The sequence below is a fragment of the Urocampus carinirostris genome, chromosome 12 (assembly GCF_059441175.1).
Source record: "Urocampus carinirostris isolate Australia breed hairy pipefish chromosome 12, RoL_Ucar_1.0, whole genome shotgun sequence".
Lineage (NCBI taxonomy): Eukaryota > Metazoa > Chordata > Actinopteri > Syngnathiformes > Syngnathidae > Urocampus > Urocampus carinirostris.
The window spans coordinates 37,264,375-37,281,139 of record NC_142360.1 but is presented as its reverse complement, the minus strand read 5'-3'; the positions used below and the strand labels follow the sequence as shown (position 1 = coordinate 37,281,139).

The window sequence follows — 16,765 nt, the reverse complement described above, 5'->3', positions numbered from 1 at the left end:
TAACTTTAGCCAATGGTGAGCGATTCAACTGATGATTGACACATCTTTTTCGGCCAATTGCAGGCTTTGTTTTACAGCTTAATATTGATCCATATATAAGGCGCACTGTATTATAAGGCGCACGGTCAGCTTTTGAAAAAAATTAAGACTTTTAGGTGCGCCTTATAGTGCGGAAAATACGGTAATCGGGTAATAATGATAATTTGGTGTCAAAAAAGTTGCCTCCCGGGGACGCACGTTGATTTGACCCAATGCGTCCCCAGCAAAAATGAAACGGCGTTTGCATTGTTAGGAGAATGAAGTTTGTGTTTGGTTAATGGAGTCCGATAACTCATCCGAAACAATTTGTAATATCGTTTTTTTTCCTAACAATAGGTATACAGATTAGCGGATTTTAATTTTTTTTTTCTCAAAAATCACGATAAGCAAATATCACGTCCCGCTTTGCAGCTCGACAAGAGCCGTGTCGAGCCACCTCGGGCCGTACGCTCCGTTTGAATAGCAAATAATGAATAAAACGCGAGTCAGTGTTATTATCATCGGATTCATCGCCCACAAAGTATAAATGAAAATCAATACGAGGTCTTATCATGCACTTTTTATCCATTCTCTCCGAAGAGACGCGGCAGACATTTCCGAAGCATAGGTCAATAACCGCTAGAAATTGTTTCCCCGCTTCCGATGATCCGCGTCGGAATCGCACGCTTGATAAAGAGGCGCGACAGGTCGAGCAACAGGTCGAGCAACAGTACGACGGCCGCGGTCTGATGACCCGTACGGGGGTCACCGGTTTTCACGGAGGAGCTCTAAATGGATTTTGGCAGAACCGATTTTGATCAGTTTAGCTCCCGCGGCGTACAAATTTGTGAAAGGTCCGATGCTTAGAAAATAGATCTGGGATTGACTACCTTAACTGAAACAATGGCAGAAACGTTGATTGTTGTTCACGTAATGGATTTGGACTTTTTCGGCCTGCGATTTATTTGATAAACTGACCAAGTAAAAATGCTTCCACCAGCACGTAAACATGCAAAACATCGGACTATTTTCAAATGTATTTAGGAAGATTTTTGCATGAATCTTTACAAAGGGTGCACATTTGTGGCATGACCGATGCATAGACTTACAATATATATGGACGGATACAACTGTGACATCTGTTCTATCTATTTACACACATATATACACACATATCTTATATATACTGAAGGATCTTATACATTTGACTATAAAGGATTTTGTCCGATCAAATACAAATTAAGTAAAAAAGATATTCACTGGCTGAGCTGTGGGGCGAGTTTAATGCAACTTACTCAAGAATGATGTTTACAGGAACAGCGGGGAACTGGGACAAAGGGCTGATAAGATAATCAGCACTTCTCGACGCAGACGGCACTGGTGACGTAGAAGCGCTCGGGATGTTTTGACCATTTCGGACATCGAGGCGAGGGGGCTTTCCTGGCACGTCCATGGGAGGAGCCGGCACACCATCTTCTGGAAAAAAAAACGTGGGCCGGGAGAAGGAAGCAAGAAGATTGAGAGAGGAGGCTTGACAGAGACTCGAGCGACACTAATTCAGCCATATATTCGATGGAGTTTACTTATTTCAATACTTTTAGAAATTAAATCTGCCCCAGTGTGAAAATGTCAGCTATTCTTAGAAGTGCAAAGTAATAATAACAATAATGATAGTATATTGTACTTCAAAACGCCTTTCAGGACAACGAAGTTCGCTGTACAGTGTACACAGAGTAACAAACAACAATAAAGCAAGGATAAAGCGATACTAAAACAAGCAAGTAATAAAAAGTTGAACACAAATATAGTACAGTTAAAAGAGGGTCGTATGTGAGGCAGATGGTCAAGAAGAGGTGGGTTTTGAGTCCAGATTTGAAGGTGAACAGGGCGGCGGAATTCTGGAGGTCAGGCGGCAATGAGTTCCAGAGCTTGGGGGCAGAGCGGCTGAAAGCTCTGCTCCCCATGGCAGAGGGTATAGTGAGATGGAGGGAGGAGGATGATCTGAGGGTTGCGGGATGGCCTGGTAATGTGAAGAAGGTCGGAGAAGTAGGGAGGGGCAAGGTTATGAATGGCCATGAAGGTGTAGAGCAGGATTTTGTGATTCTTTGGTAGATTGGGAGCCAGTGGAGTTGCTGAAGGACGGGGTTGATGTGATGGCGAGAGAGTTAGAGTTAAGGCTAGGGTTAGGTGATGATGCGTGCAGCAAAGTTATGGACCAGCTGAAGTTTATGCAGGGACTTTTCAGGTAAACCGTAGAGCAGGGAATTGAAGTAATCAAGGCGTGAGGTGACAAGGCTATAGATGAGGATGGCTGTTGTGTGTGGGGGTTAGGGATGGCCGGAGACAGTTGATGGACCTAAGGTGAAAGGAAGCTGACCAGGTGATGGTATTTATTTAGGAGTTAAAGGAGAATATGCTGTTGAGGATGACACCCAGACTTCTAGACCAGAGGAGAGGGAAAAACTGAGAAACTTTCAATAAAAAGAGAGAAGGTTTTAACTTTAGAGAGGGAAGAGTTGGTGCCAATGAGAAGTAGGTCAGTTTCATTGCTGTTTAGGAAGTTGACGGTGAACCATGATTTAATTTTGGAAAGGCAGGAGTTGAGGTCAGGTGATGGGAGTATGGAGTTGGGTTTCCAGGTAAAGTTGCTTAGTTTTAGGAAGTTGACGGTGAACCATGATTTAATTTTGGAAAGGCAGGAGTGGAGGTCAGGTGATAGGAGTATGGAGTTGGGTTTCCAGGTAAAGTTGTTAAGTTTTAGGAAGTTGACGGTGAACCATGATTTAATTTTAGAAAGGCAGGAGTTGAGGTCAGGTGATGGGAGTATGGAGTTGGGTTTCCAGGTAAAGTTGCTTAGTTTTAGGAAGTTGACGGTGAACCATGATTTAATTTTGGAAAGGCAGGAGTTGAGGTCAGGTGATGAGAGTATGGAGTTGGGTTTCCAGGTAAAGTTGCTTAGTTTTAGGAAGTTGACGGTGAACCGTGATTTAATTTTGGAAAGGCAGGAGTTGAGGTCAGGTGATGGGAGTATGGAGTTGGGTTTCCAGGTAAAAATGGGTGTCATTGGCCAAGCCAAGGAGATATTGAATTTCGGGAGGAGTAGGTAGGTTATAAAGAGGAGGGGCCCCAGGACAGAGCCCTGGGGCACACCTGTGGAGACTGGAGAGATGGCAGAGGAGAAGGATTTGAGTTGACCGGATTGAGAGTGGCCAGTGAGGTATGAGTGGAACCATGGAGAGAGGAAGTGAAGAGAGTCTGCTCGGAAGAAAATTAGCGGCGGGTCTCTGTTTGTTTCGTCTTCATTGTTGTTTTCCTTCACAATGTCCTCCCTAGCCTTCGTCCCACCTTGTGACACTCTCACCCGAACCTCATGACAGCTTGAAAGTTCAAGCTCACTTGAGACATACTTATGACTTGCACTCGTGACTTCTTGTCCTTCTTGTGTGTTTCAGTGCGTGGGTTTGTGTGCGGTCTCGGTAAGCATCGGTTTTAGGGGAGCAGAAAGTAACAAACGGAAGATAAAAATCGATAGGGCACCACCTACTCCATCGCTTGCTTCCACGGGTAGAAGAGCTTGATGAAAGACATCTGGTTTACTGTGAAGCACGGCTGGGAAACTGCTTGGAGACGTGAGATGGGTTCAAAAAATGTGGCCATCCCCTGATCTAAAACCGACATGAGGGCAAGGAAAAACTCAGTAAACATGTCAAGTCAAGTCATCTGTATTTGTGAAGCCCTAATCACAAGAAGTCTCAAAGAGATGTACAGAGTATCCCTGATCTAAAACTGACATGAGGGCAAGGAAAAACTCAAAAACATGTCAAGCCAGTCATGTTTATTTGTGACGTCCTGAATCACAAAGAGTCTCAAAGGGCTGCACAGACCACAGATTATTGCAAACTAAAGACTATTATGACACTATCACCTGATCTAAAACCTACATGAGGGCAAGGAAAAACTCAAAAACATGTCAAATCAAGTCAAGTCATTTTTATTTGTGCCACCCTTAATCACAAAGAGTCTCAAAGGGCTGCACAGACCACAGATTATTGCAAACTACGACTATGATGACACTATCCCCTGATCTAAAACCGACATGAGGGCAAGGAATAACTCAAAAACATGTCAAGCCAAGTCATGTTTATTTGTGACGTCCTTAATTACGAGGAGTCTCAAAGGTCTGCACAGACCACAAATTATTGCAAACTACAACTATTAATATACCATCCCCTGATCTAAAACCGACATGAGGGCAAGGAAACACTCAAAAACATGTCAGGTCATCTGTATTTGTGAAGCCCTTAATCACAAAGAGTCTCAAAGGGCTGCACAGACCACAGATTATTGCAAACTACGACTATGATGACACTATCCCCTGATCTAAAACCGACATGAGAGCAAGGAATAACTCAAAAACATGTCAAGCCAAGTCATGTTTATTTGTGACGTCCTTAATTACGAGGAGTCTAAAAGGGCTGCACAGACCACAAATTATTGCAAACTACAACTATTAATATACCATCCCCTGATCTAAAACCGACATGAGGGCAAGGAAAAACTCAAAAACATGTCAAGTCATCTGTATTTGTGAAGCCCTTAATCACAAGAAGTCTCAAAGAGATGTACAGAGTATCATTATGCAAGCCCCTGATCTAAAACTGACATGAGGGCAAGCAAAAACTCAAAAACATGTCAAGTCATGTTTATTTGTTTGGCCCTTAATCACAAGGATTCTCAAAGGGCTGCACAGACCACAGAATATTACAGACTACAAACTATTATGACACCATCCCCTGATCTAAAACCGACATGAGGGAAAGGAAAAAAACTCAAAAACATGTCAAGTCATGTTTATTTGTGACGTCCTTAATTACAAGGAGTCTCAAAGGGCTGCACAAACCACAGATTATTGCAAACTACGACTATTAATATACCATCCCCGATCTAAAACCGACATGAGGGCAAGGAAAAACTCAAAAACATGTCAAGTCACGTCATCTATATTTGTGAAGCCCTTAATCACAAGAAGTCTCAAAGAGATGTACATAGTATGATTATGCTAGCCCCTGATCTAAAACCGACAGGAGGGCAAGGAAAAACTCAAAAACATGTCAAGTCATGTTTATTTGTGATGGCCTTAATCACAAGGAGTCTCAAAGAGATGTACAGAGTATGATTATGCTAGCCCCTGATCTAAAACCGACAGGAGGGCAAGGAAAAACTCAAAAACATGTCAAGTCATCTGTATTTGTGAAGCCCTTAATGACAAGAAGTCTCAAAGAGATGTACATAGTATCATTATGCAAGCCCCTGATCTAAAACTGACATGAGGGCAAGCAAAAACTCAAAAACATGTCAAGTCATGTTTATTTGTTTGGCCCTTAATCACAAGGATTCTCAAAGGGCTGCACAGACCACAGAATATTACAGACTACAAACTATTATGACACCATCCCCTGATCTAAAACCGACATGAGGGAAAGGAAAAAAACTCAAAAACATGTCAAGTCATGTTTATTTGTGACGTCCTTAATTACAAGGAGTCTCAAAGGGCTGCACAAACCACAGATTATTGCAAACTACGACTATTAATATACCATCCCCGATCTAAAACCGACATGAGGGCAAGGAAAAACTCAAAAACATGTCAAGTCACGTCATCTATATTTGTGAAGCCCTTAATCACAAGAAGTCTCAAAGAGATGTACATAGTATGATTATGCTAGCCCCTGATCTAAAACCGACAGGAGGGCAAGGAAAAACTCAAAAACATGTCAAGTCATGTTTATTTGTGATGGCCTTAATCACAAGGAGTCTCAAAGAGATGTACAGAGTATGATTATGCTAGCCCCTGATCTAAAACCGACAGGAGGGCAAGGAAAAACTCAAAAACATGTCAAGTCATCTGTATTTGTGAAGCCCTTAATGACAAGAAGTCTCAAAGAGATGTACATAGTATCATTATGCTAGCCCCTGATCTAAAACCGACATGAGGGCAAGGAAAAATCAAAAACATGTCAAGTCATGTTTATTTGTGATGGCCTTAATCACAAGGAGTCTCAAAGAGATGTACAGAGTATGATTATGCTAGCCCCTGATCTAAAACCGACAGGAGGGCAAGGAAAAACTCAAAAACATGTCAAGTCATCTGTATTTGTGAAGCCCTTAATCACAAAAAGTCTCAAAGAGATGTACAGAGTATCATTATGCAAGCCCCTGATCTAAAACTGACATGAGGGCAAGCAAAAACTCAAAAACATGTCAAGTCATGTTTATTTGTTTGGCCCTTAATCACAAGGATTCTCAAAGGGCTGCACAGACCACAGAATATTACAGACTACAAACTATTATGACACCATCCCCTGATCTAAAACCGACATGAGGGAAAGGAAAAAACCTCAAAAACATGTCAAGTCATGTTTATTTGTGACGTCCTTAATTACAAGGAGTCTCAAAGGGCTGCACAAACCACAGATTATTGCAAACTACAGACTATTATGACACCATCACCTGATCTAAAACCTACATGAGGGCAAAAAAAAACTCAAAAACCTCAGCATGAGGAAAATGAAGAAACCTTGAGAAGGGACCGCACATGAGGTGATCCACCTTCCAGGATGACCAGGTTGCAATGGATGTTGTAATAACAATGAATACACAGATATCGTCTACAGGAAATGTAGGTCATTAATAAACTATCGAATAGAGGTGTGTTTTAAAAGGAAGTTAGAGCAAAAGAGGTTAAAAGACACAGAGAGAGAAAGAGACAAAGAGCAGCAAAGGAAGAGAAAAAGAGAGACATAGAGAGTGAAAGAGACAGAGACAGAGTGGGAGAAAATGGGTGGAAAAGAAAGAGAAAGAGAGAAAAAAGAGAGAGAGAGAGAGAGAGAGAGAGAGAGAGAGAGAAATAAATAAAAGTACAGTGTCTTTGTTCGAGGCACCTGGCTTTGGCAACATATTTCATATTTCAATCTGCAGCTTGTTTTTCTCTTGCGCTTCTCTGAGTGTTGTCTCGCGGGCCCGACTCAATCCCTTAGCGGGCCTGATCTGGCCTGCAGGCCGCCTGTTTAACACCTGTGCTTTAGGTAGATAGATACTCTATTCATCCCCGTAGGGAAATTCACACTTCCAGCAGTATCCTTTTGTTGTTTATTACCAGATTAACAGGATGGCCTCGGGGTGCTGTGTTGTAGTTTAGCAACAGCGGAGTGGATGGCGTCACACTAGGCTAGGCCAAAAGTTTGACGTCCCTGCAGAAAATGGAAATCTTTGTGCCCAGGGTTACACCGCCTCGTGTTCACGTAAATAGTGAGTCCAGCCTCCTCTCCGCTTCCCGCAGGCTTTTGTGTCTCTGTCTCTGCTCTGGATAGCTCTGGGTAGCTCCACGTTAGCGTTCGGGATGCTAGGTGTGAGCCACGTTTCTGTAAAACACAGCAAACTACACTCCCTGTGCGCTTTGATGTTTTTCACCAGCATGGCCAGTTTGTCGGTCTTATTTGGTAGAGAGTTCACGTTTTCCATGATTACGGACAGTACCAAAGACTTTTAACGACGCTAGCCGCTAAGCCTTAGCTCCGGCTCTGCTTCCACGATAGGGCCCCCTCATCACGCCGGCATGAGAATTCTTCAGGGCAAGGAGTTGATTCCTCGAATCAACGCATTTTTGTGCTTAAGACACACTTCTATTCTAAAGCTTATGATGGATGCCCACCTCATATTCTGTATTGTCCTGTCTTTTTCCGACCGCCTGCCTGGTGGTGATACGAAGGAGAAGGACCATTTGAGATGAGTCAGCGGGCCAGCGTTTGACCTGAAGCATGTGAACGCCTGCATGGACCAGGTGGCAGAGATGGGAAGCCAAATTTGACTTGACTTGATAATGATAGGATAGAAAGTCATCCAAAGTGTAGTTGTCAAACAGGACGAAAAACACCGAAGATGGAAGCAGACAATTAAAACAATAAATCACAAAAAGTGAGCTGCTGGAAAGGCTTAGTAATACTAAGCTAGACTATGATGCTTTGCCCATGTTCCTGATATAGATACAGTGGAACCTCGGTTTTCGAACGCCTCTCGGTTCGAACAAATCGGAGTTCGAACGCCGGTAATGCGTGAGTGCGTACGCTAGGGTGCGATGCTGAGCGGCGTACGGGTGTTCTAGCCCCTAATTATGCCTCCGAAGAAAGTCAGTGCAAGCGGCAAAGTTGCTACAGGTGAAAAAAGAAAAGTAGTGCGTACAACTATTGCATTTGAGAAAGAAATAATAGCAAAATATGAAGGAGGTGTGCGAGCGCCTTCTGCTGACCACCACAAAAGTAAGAAATCCTATTCATAATTCTTTTCCTTATCCTTTTTTTTATTTTTACACGTTCATGTTAGCGTAATTTTTATACGGAAGATTATGATAACGCGAACGTACGATTAGCCTGGGTTAGCTTCATGTTTACGTTGAACATTCAAGGTAAACATTCAGGGTGTTGGAACGGAGCCCAACCTTCAGGGTGTTGGAACGGAGCCCCCTTTCCAATGAAGCGCTAGCCACTTGTGGTGCTAAATGACTTGTGAACGACCTGATTTTTTTATTTTTACACGTTCATGTTAGCGTAATCTTTCGTACGGAAGATTACGCTAACGCGGACGTAAGACTAGCCTGGGTTAGCTTCATGTTTACGTTCATGGTAAACATTCAGGGTGTTGGAACGGATTAAAACGATTTACATTCTTTTGAATGGGAAAAATGATTTCGGTGATCGAACAAATCGGTTTTCGAACGGGGTTCTGGAACCGATTATGGTCGAGAACCGAGGTTCCACTGTATAGTATTACACTCTTTGTTGCCAATTTTGGGGAAAAATCCTTCATTTTCAGGCTGCCATGACACACATGACATAACACTCAGCGATTGCCATGTTCAAAGAATTCCAACAATCTTCCGGAATCACACACGCGTTCAGAAGGTTGCAAGCCCGAACCCGCGACGTCTTATCAGTTGGACGCCGAGATGTGCGATTCATCTCCTGCTGATAGCGGCGAGTCCTCGACTCGGGATTACTCCGGCAGACCTTTGAGAAAATCTCGGCACTCATGAGCAGGGTTGGGTAGGGTTACTTTAACTGGATTACTTTCAATTACTTTAGGATTACTCCAATGCCAAATATGCTAATAAAAGACAATAGAAACTAAATATGAATAAAATGATGACTCACAACAGGTAGTAAGCTTTCTCTCCTGGCTTTGATCTCTTTGATCTCGGGCAAAACGAACATCAAATGCAGCGTTGGGTAGGGTTACTTTAACTGGATTACTTTCATTTACTTTAGGATTACTCCAATACCAAATATGCTAATAAAAGACAAAAGAAACAAAATATGAATAAAATGATGACTCACAACAGGTAGTAAGCTTTCTCTCCTGGCTTTGATCTCTTTGATCTCGGGCAAAACGAACATCAAATGCAGCGTTGGGTAGGGTTACTTTAACTGGATTACTTTCAACTACTTTAGGATTACTCCAATACCAAATATGCTAATAAAAGACAAAAGAAACTCAATATGAATAGAATGATGACTCACAACACGTGGTTAGCTTTCTCTCCTGGCTTTGATCTCTTTGATCTCTGGCAAAACGAACATCAAATGCAGCGTTGGGTAGGGTTACTTTAACTGGATTACTTTCAACTACTTTAGGATTACTCCAATACCAAATATGCTAATAAAAGACAAAAGAAACTCAATATGAATAGAATGATGACTCACAACACGTGGTTAGCTTTCTCTCCTGGCTTTGATCTCTGGCAAAACGAACATCAAATGCAGCGTTGGGTAGGGTTACTTTAACTGGATTACTTTCAACTACTTTAGGATTACTCCAATACCAAATATGCTAATAAAAGACAAAAGAAACTAAATATGAATAAAATGATGACTCACAACACGTGGTAAGCTTTCTCTCCTGGCTTTGATCTCTTTGATTTGTCTTTTATTAGCATATTTGGTATTGGAGTAATCCAAAAGTAAAAGTAATCCAGTTAAAGTAACCCTACCCAACCCTGTTAATGAGGACCAGAACCCCTGAGATACACGAAAATCCATGAAACAGCTCTCTATAGTTTTAACAACTGTGCTGGTCCCCACTTGCAGCAATAGTTGACCAGGGATAGTGGATCGCAGCCCTATGGGTACTGTTTATTTTAGTAGGAAAGAACAGAAAAAATGACACAAATTTGCTCTCTCATCTTCTTGCTCTCAGCAAGAGTCAAATGGGAATAATGGATTGGGTAGGGTTACTTGAACTTGATTACTTTCAATTACTTTTGGATTACTCCAATACCAAATATGCTAATAAAAGACAAAAGAAACTAAATATGAATAAAAAGATGAGTCACAACACGTGGTAAGCTTTATCTCCTGGCTTTGATCTCTTTGATCTCCGGCAAAACTAACATCAAATGCAGCGTTGGGTAGGGTAACTTTAACTGGATTACTTTCAACTACTTTAGGATTACTCCAATACCAAATATGCTAATAAAAGACAAAAGAAACTCAATATGAATAAAATGATGACTCACAACACGTGGTAAGCTTTCTCTCCTGGCTTTGATCTCTTTGATCACGGGCAAAACGAACATCAAATGCAGCGTTGGGTAGGGTTACTTTAACTTGATTACTTTCAATGACTTTTGGATGACTCCAATACCAAATATGCTAATAAAAGACAAAAGAAACTCAATATGAATAGAATGATGACTCACAACACGTGGTTAGCCTTCTCTCCTGGCTTTGATCTCTCTGATCTCCGGCAAAACGAACATCAAATGCCACAGAAACAAAATGAAAATAAATCCAAACAGCTTGCCAACATCATTTTTGCCGTTACTCCCCAAGCCTGCACAAAATGTATTCATTTGATTCCTATTTAGTTTCTTTTGTCTTTCATTAGCATATTTGGTATTGGAGTAATCCAAAAGTAATTGAAAGTAATCCAGTTAAAGTAACCCTACCCAACCCTGCTCATGAGCAGCAATTGAAAAATGGTAGAAGCAAGTACTACACTGGAGATCAAAATGAGAGAAATCCAAATAGAGAGAAAGAGAGAAGGAGAGAAAATATGAGAAAACGAGAGAAGAGAAGGATAGACAGAAAGAAAGAGAAAACTAGCGAGAGAGAGAGAGAGAGAGAGAAAGAGGGAAGAGAGAGAGCAAAAGAAGGTAAGAAGACACTGAGAGAGAAAGAAAAAAAGAGGAAGAAAGAAAAAAAGAGGAACAAAGAAAGTGAAAAAGAGAGACAGAGAGAGTGAAAGAGAGATGGACAGAGAGAGAAAAAAGAAGGAAAAGAGAGAGAGAGATATAAATACAAATACAGCTTGTTTTTTCTCTTGTGCTTCTCTGAGTGTTGTCTCGCGGGCCTGATCTGGCCCGCGGGCCGCCTGTTATTCACCTGTGCTCTAACTAATGCCCCCAATTTACTTGAAGGTAAAAACATTGAATTAATGACATAGTCTACCCAGAATCCTGATCTCAACCCAATAGAGAACCTCTATTGGCTGCTATTGGTGTGTGAGTGTGTGTGTGAATGGGTAAGTGTAAAGCGCTCTGGGAGCTCTTCGGTGACTTGATAAGCGGTACAAAAATGCAGACCATTTACCATAAAAAGGAAGAGCGATGGAGAAAAAGGAAAAGAGGGAGAGAAAGAAATGGAGGAAGAGATAAAGAGAGAACTGATTATCACTACCTGCTAATCTCATAATGGTAGCATTGTAACAACATAGTAATAACATAACCAATTGTTATTTTAAGCCTATAATTTTTTAAAGTAAAACACTCATGACCCTTATACAATGTATATGTTTTTAGTGGTTGACTGAGCCTCCTTTACTACCCTTCTGATAATCACTACGTAGTAATTACATAATAGTAACATAGTAACAACATAGTAATAACATGATAACTAGCTATTTTAGCCTATTATTCATATATGTAAATCATTCAGTGTCCAAATAGATATAAGATGTTTAGTAATTAACTGGGCCGATTTTAACCATAATTATATTTACTACCTGCAAATAACATAATAGTAACATAGTAACAACATAGTAATAACATGATAACTAGCTATTTTAGCCTATTATTCATATATGTAAATCAATCAGTGTCCAAATAGATACAAGATGTTTAGTGATCAACTTGGCCGATTTTAACCATTCTTATATTTACTACCTGCAAATAACATAATAGTAACATAGTAACAACATAGTAATAACATGATAACTAGCTATTTTAGCCTATTATTCATATATGTAAATCACTCAGTGTCCAAATAGATAAGAGATGTTTGGTAATTAACTGGGCCGATTTTAACTACACTTATATTTACTACCTGCAAATAACATAATAGTAACATAGTAACAACATAGCAATAACATGATAACTAGCTTTTTAAGCTTATTATTCATATATGTAAATCACTCAGTGTCCAAATAGATACAAGATATTTAGTAATCAACTGGGCCGATTTTAACCATAATTATATTTACTACCTGCAAATAACATAATAGTAACATAGTAACAACATAGTAATAACATGATAACTAGCTATTTTAGCCTATTATTCATATATGTAAATCACTCAGTGTCCAAATAGATAAGAGATGTTTGGTAATTAACTGGGCCGATTTTAACTACACTTATATTTACTACCTGCAAATAACATAATAGTAACATAGTAACAACATAGCAATAACATGATAACTAGCTTTTTAAGCTTATTATTCATATATGTAAATCACTCAGTGTCCAAATAGATACAAGATATTTAGTAATCAACTGGGCCGATTTTAACCATAATTATATTTACTACCTGCAAATAACATAATAGTAACATAGTAACAACATAGTAATAACATGATAACTAGCTATTTTAGCCTATTATTCATATATGTAAATCACTCAGTGTCCAAATAGATATAAGATGTTTAGTAATTAACTGGGCCGATTTTAACCATACTTATATTTACTACCTGCAAATAACATAATAGTAACATAGTAACAACATAGTAATAACATGATAACTAGCTATTTTAGCCTATTATTCATATATGTAAATCAATCAGTGTCCAAATAGATACAAGATGTTTAGTGATCAACTGGGCCGATTTTAACCATAATTATATTTACTACCTGCAAATAACATAATAGTAACATAGTAACAACATAGTAATAACATGATAACTAGCTATTTTAGCCTATTATTCATATATGTAAATCACTCAGTGTCCAAATAGATATAAGATGTTTAGTAATTAACTGGGCTGATTTTAACCATACTTATATTTACTACCTGCAAATAACATAATAGTAACATAGCTGGCAAGCAGAAAACTGAAGTTTCGATTTTCTGTTGACCTATTCAACGCCTCAAAATAACGAATTCCAACTTTTAGGAATGGCTGATAATACAAAAATGTGCAAACAGGTGGCAAGCAGAAAACTGAAGTTTCAATTTCCTGTTGACCTATTCAACGTCTCAAAACAACAAACTCAAACATTTAGGAATGGCTGATAACACAAAATGTGCGAACAGGTGACAAGCAAAAAAACAAAGGTTTTGATTTCCTGTTGACCTATTCAACGCCTCAAAACAACAAACTCAAACGTTTAGGAATGGCTGATAATACAAAATGTGCGAACAGGTGGCAAGCAGAAATGTGAAGTTTCGGTTTCCCGTTGACCTATACAGCTTCTCAAAACAACAAACTCAAACTTTTAGGAATAGCTGATAACACAAAATGTGCGAACAGGTGACAAGCAAAAAACTGTAGTTTCGGTTTCCCGTTGACCTATACAGCGCCTCAAAACAACAAACTCAAACTTTTAGGAATGGCTGATAACACAAAAAGCGCGAACAGGTTCTAAGCAGAAATCTGACGTTTCGGTTTACTGTTGACCTATTCAACGTCTCAAAACAAAAAAACTCAAACTTTTAGGAATGGTTGATTACACAAAATGTGCAAACAGGTGGCCAGCAGAAAACTGAAGTTTCGATTTCCTGTTGACCTATAGACCGCCTCAAAACCACGAACTCAAACATTTAGGAATGGCTAATAACACAAAATCTGGGAACAAGTGGCAAGCAGAAATCTGAAGTTTCGATTTCCTGTTGACCTATTCAAACCCTCAAAACAATGAACTCAAACTTTTAGGAATGGTTGATTACACAAAATTTGTGAACAGGTGACAAGCAAAAAACTGAAGTTTTGGTTTCCTGTTGACCTATTCAACGCATCAAAACAACAAACTCAAACTTTTAGGAATGGCTGATAACACAAAAAGCGCGAACAGGTTCTAAGCAGAAATCTGACGTTTCGGTTTACTGTTGACCTATACAGCGCCTCAAAACAACAAACTCAAACATTCAGAAATGACTGATAACACAAAATTTGCGAACAGGTGGCAAGCAGAAAACTGAAGTTTCGGTTTCCTGTTGACCTATACAGCGCCTCAAAACAACGAACTCAAACTTTTAGAAACGGCTGATAACACAAAATGTGCGAACAGGTGACAAGCAAAAAAACAAAAGTTTTGGTTTCCCGTTGACCTATACAGCGCCTCAAAACAACAAACTCAAACATTTAGGAATGGCTAATAACACAAAATCTGAGAACAAGTGGCAAGCAGAAAGCTGAAGTTTCGATTTCCTGTTGACCTATTCAAACCCTCAAAACAACGAATTCAAACTTTTAGGAATGACTGAAAACACAAAATGTGCCAACAGGTGTCCAGCAGAAATCTGAAGTTTCGGTTTCCTGTTGACCCATACAACGCCTCAAAACGGTATATAAATCTTGTTTTAAAATCCCTAGAGAGATTGTCTCTCGATTGTCCGATCGTCTCCAGAATACACCCCGCCGATAAAAACTTCTCGAGAAGCAGTTCACCTCCAGCTTTCATTTACCGACATTCTCCTCTTGAGCCGATCCATTTTTTAAAAAGTAGCTATCAGCTTCAAAAAAAGGATCGTGCCCCCCTATCTACTGCCATTTCTGATCGACAGCACTCCTAAATATTCCGATAATCAAACCAACCCCCTCAGAAAGTTTTTTCTGGAAAAAGAACAAAATCCCCATCTCCCTTTCCCGGGGGTCAACAAACACCAAAAAGAAAGTGTGCGTTTCCCTTTAAGAAACCCCGACCACTCTCCCCACGGAGGGAGGAAGCGCAGGTCTGCGGAACAGCGGCTGAGGAGAAGAGGGAGGGGTGGCTCCTATGGTGTGTGTGTGTGTGTACGGGGGGGGGGGGGGGGAGGGCGGGGGAGGGGGAATCCAGCCGATGACGGTTTCAAGTTCCCCCGATAGAAACTGTGCCTGATTTGTGGCCAATGTTGGAGATGTAAAAAAAAAAAAAGAGAGGAGGGAGAGAGGGAGAAAAAGAGGAGGGGAGGAGGGAAGGAGGGAGGAAAAAGGGGGGAGGAAAACAGTGAAGGGGTAGCTATGGAGATGGAGCGTTTTCCTGGCTGCTTTCTTTGACAGGTGTTGAGTGGGGCAAAAACTCTTAAAACAGAATCAAGCATGTACGCCAAAGGGAAAGGAGCCGTGGTCCCTTCCGATAGTCAAGCGAGAGAAAAGTAAGTCCCATTTCTTCCCCTTTTTTCGCTTTCTTTCTCACAACCTTCCTATTCCAAGCCTTTTACCTGCACGCGCCGCCGATGCCGAACTTTTCTTCAACTCGCTTCTTTCGCTCTTATTATTTCCACGCGTGGAGAACCGCTTTTCACGTTTTTTCGCTAACTTCCTGGGATTTTTAACTTAAAAGTTTGCTAGCGGTTCCGGTGGTACGGGAGAACCGACTTGGGTTCACGTGCACGGAGGAGGGAAAAGTTTCGGTCCCGGTTAACTTTTTGGGGGGTTTTGTGATGCGGGTTTAAAGCTTTGCGAGTCTGGTTGTTATTTTGTTATTTTATTTTGAAGGGTTGAGACGGGAACACTAAAACGGGACCGGGGTTATTATCTGTGGAAATTGTGCTTTAAATGTTGGGGTTTAAAAACGTATTTTTGTTATAAACTAAGCAGAAACTTTCGATAAATGCACGTGGGGCTTTATTAGCTTTAAGGGACCCCCATACACCCCTTAAGTGAAAGATTCAATCCCGCGGCGTTCATTCATTTTAAGGTGGGAAAACGACGGTTCGCGTTTTATCCGGTTGACGGGACCCCAAAGGATACGGAAGCCCAAGAGTGCCAAAAAATGCAATAAGTATCCTAATTTAATAATCAGCAAAACGTGGCTTTACAAAAAAATAGTCCTCTTCTTTTTGCTTTATTTTTTCAAATCTTTATTTAAACGTTCACTTATATTATTTTATTGCTTAAACATACGGGTTAAATGTTAGCGTTTTTCAAATGGGACTTCCTGTTTTATTTACCCCAAAAGTTTGCTAGCGGTTCTGGTTATGCCGAAGAACCGAATTGGGCTCATATGCTAGGAGGAAGGAAAAGTTTTGGTCCCGGTCAACTTTTTGGGGGTTCTGTGATGCAGTTTCAAAGGTTTACGAGTATTGTTTTATTTTGAAGGAGTTGAGCTGGAAACCTTAAAACAGGACCGGGGTTCGGTTGGATTTTTGAGCGTGGAAATCAGCAAGTTGTTGTTTTTAAAACATATTTTTGTTGGAAACTAAACTGGGGCTTTATTTGCTTTATGGGCGTTGATTTATTTTAAGGTGGGCAACATAGGGGTCACGTTTTATCTGGTTGACAG

General features: G+C 40.4%; 1 protein-coding gene and 1 long non-coding RNA gene across 3 annotated transcripts in view; one reads left to right on the top strand and one right to left on the bottom strand.

Moving 5' to 3' along the window:
* Positions 1-952: 952 nt before the first annotated feature.
* On the bottom strand, positions 953-15,777 carry LOC148355868 (uncharacterized). The gene is made up of 2 exons (XR_015852211.1): positions 15,702-15,777; positions 953-1,494 (listed from the first exon to the last, which is right to left on the bottom strand). It is a non-coding gene; the product is annotated as an uncharacterized LOC148355868 (long non-coding RNA).
* Positions 15,492-16,765, top strand: part of ssbp4 (single stranded DNA binding protein 4) — a 191,337-nt gene continuing 190,063 nt past the window's right edge. For both annotated transcript variants that reach the window (XM_088349458.1, XM_088349459.1), the window contains exon 1: positions 15,492-15,635. In XM_088349458.1, the coding sequence (XP_088205584.1) occupies positions 15,580-15,635 (56 nt within the window). In that variant the 5' untranslated portion in view covers positions 15,492-15,579. The remainder of the gene's footprint in view (positions 15,636-16,765) is intronic.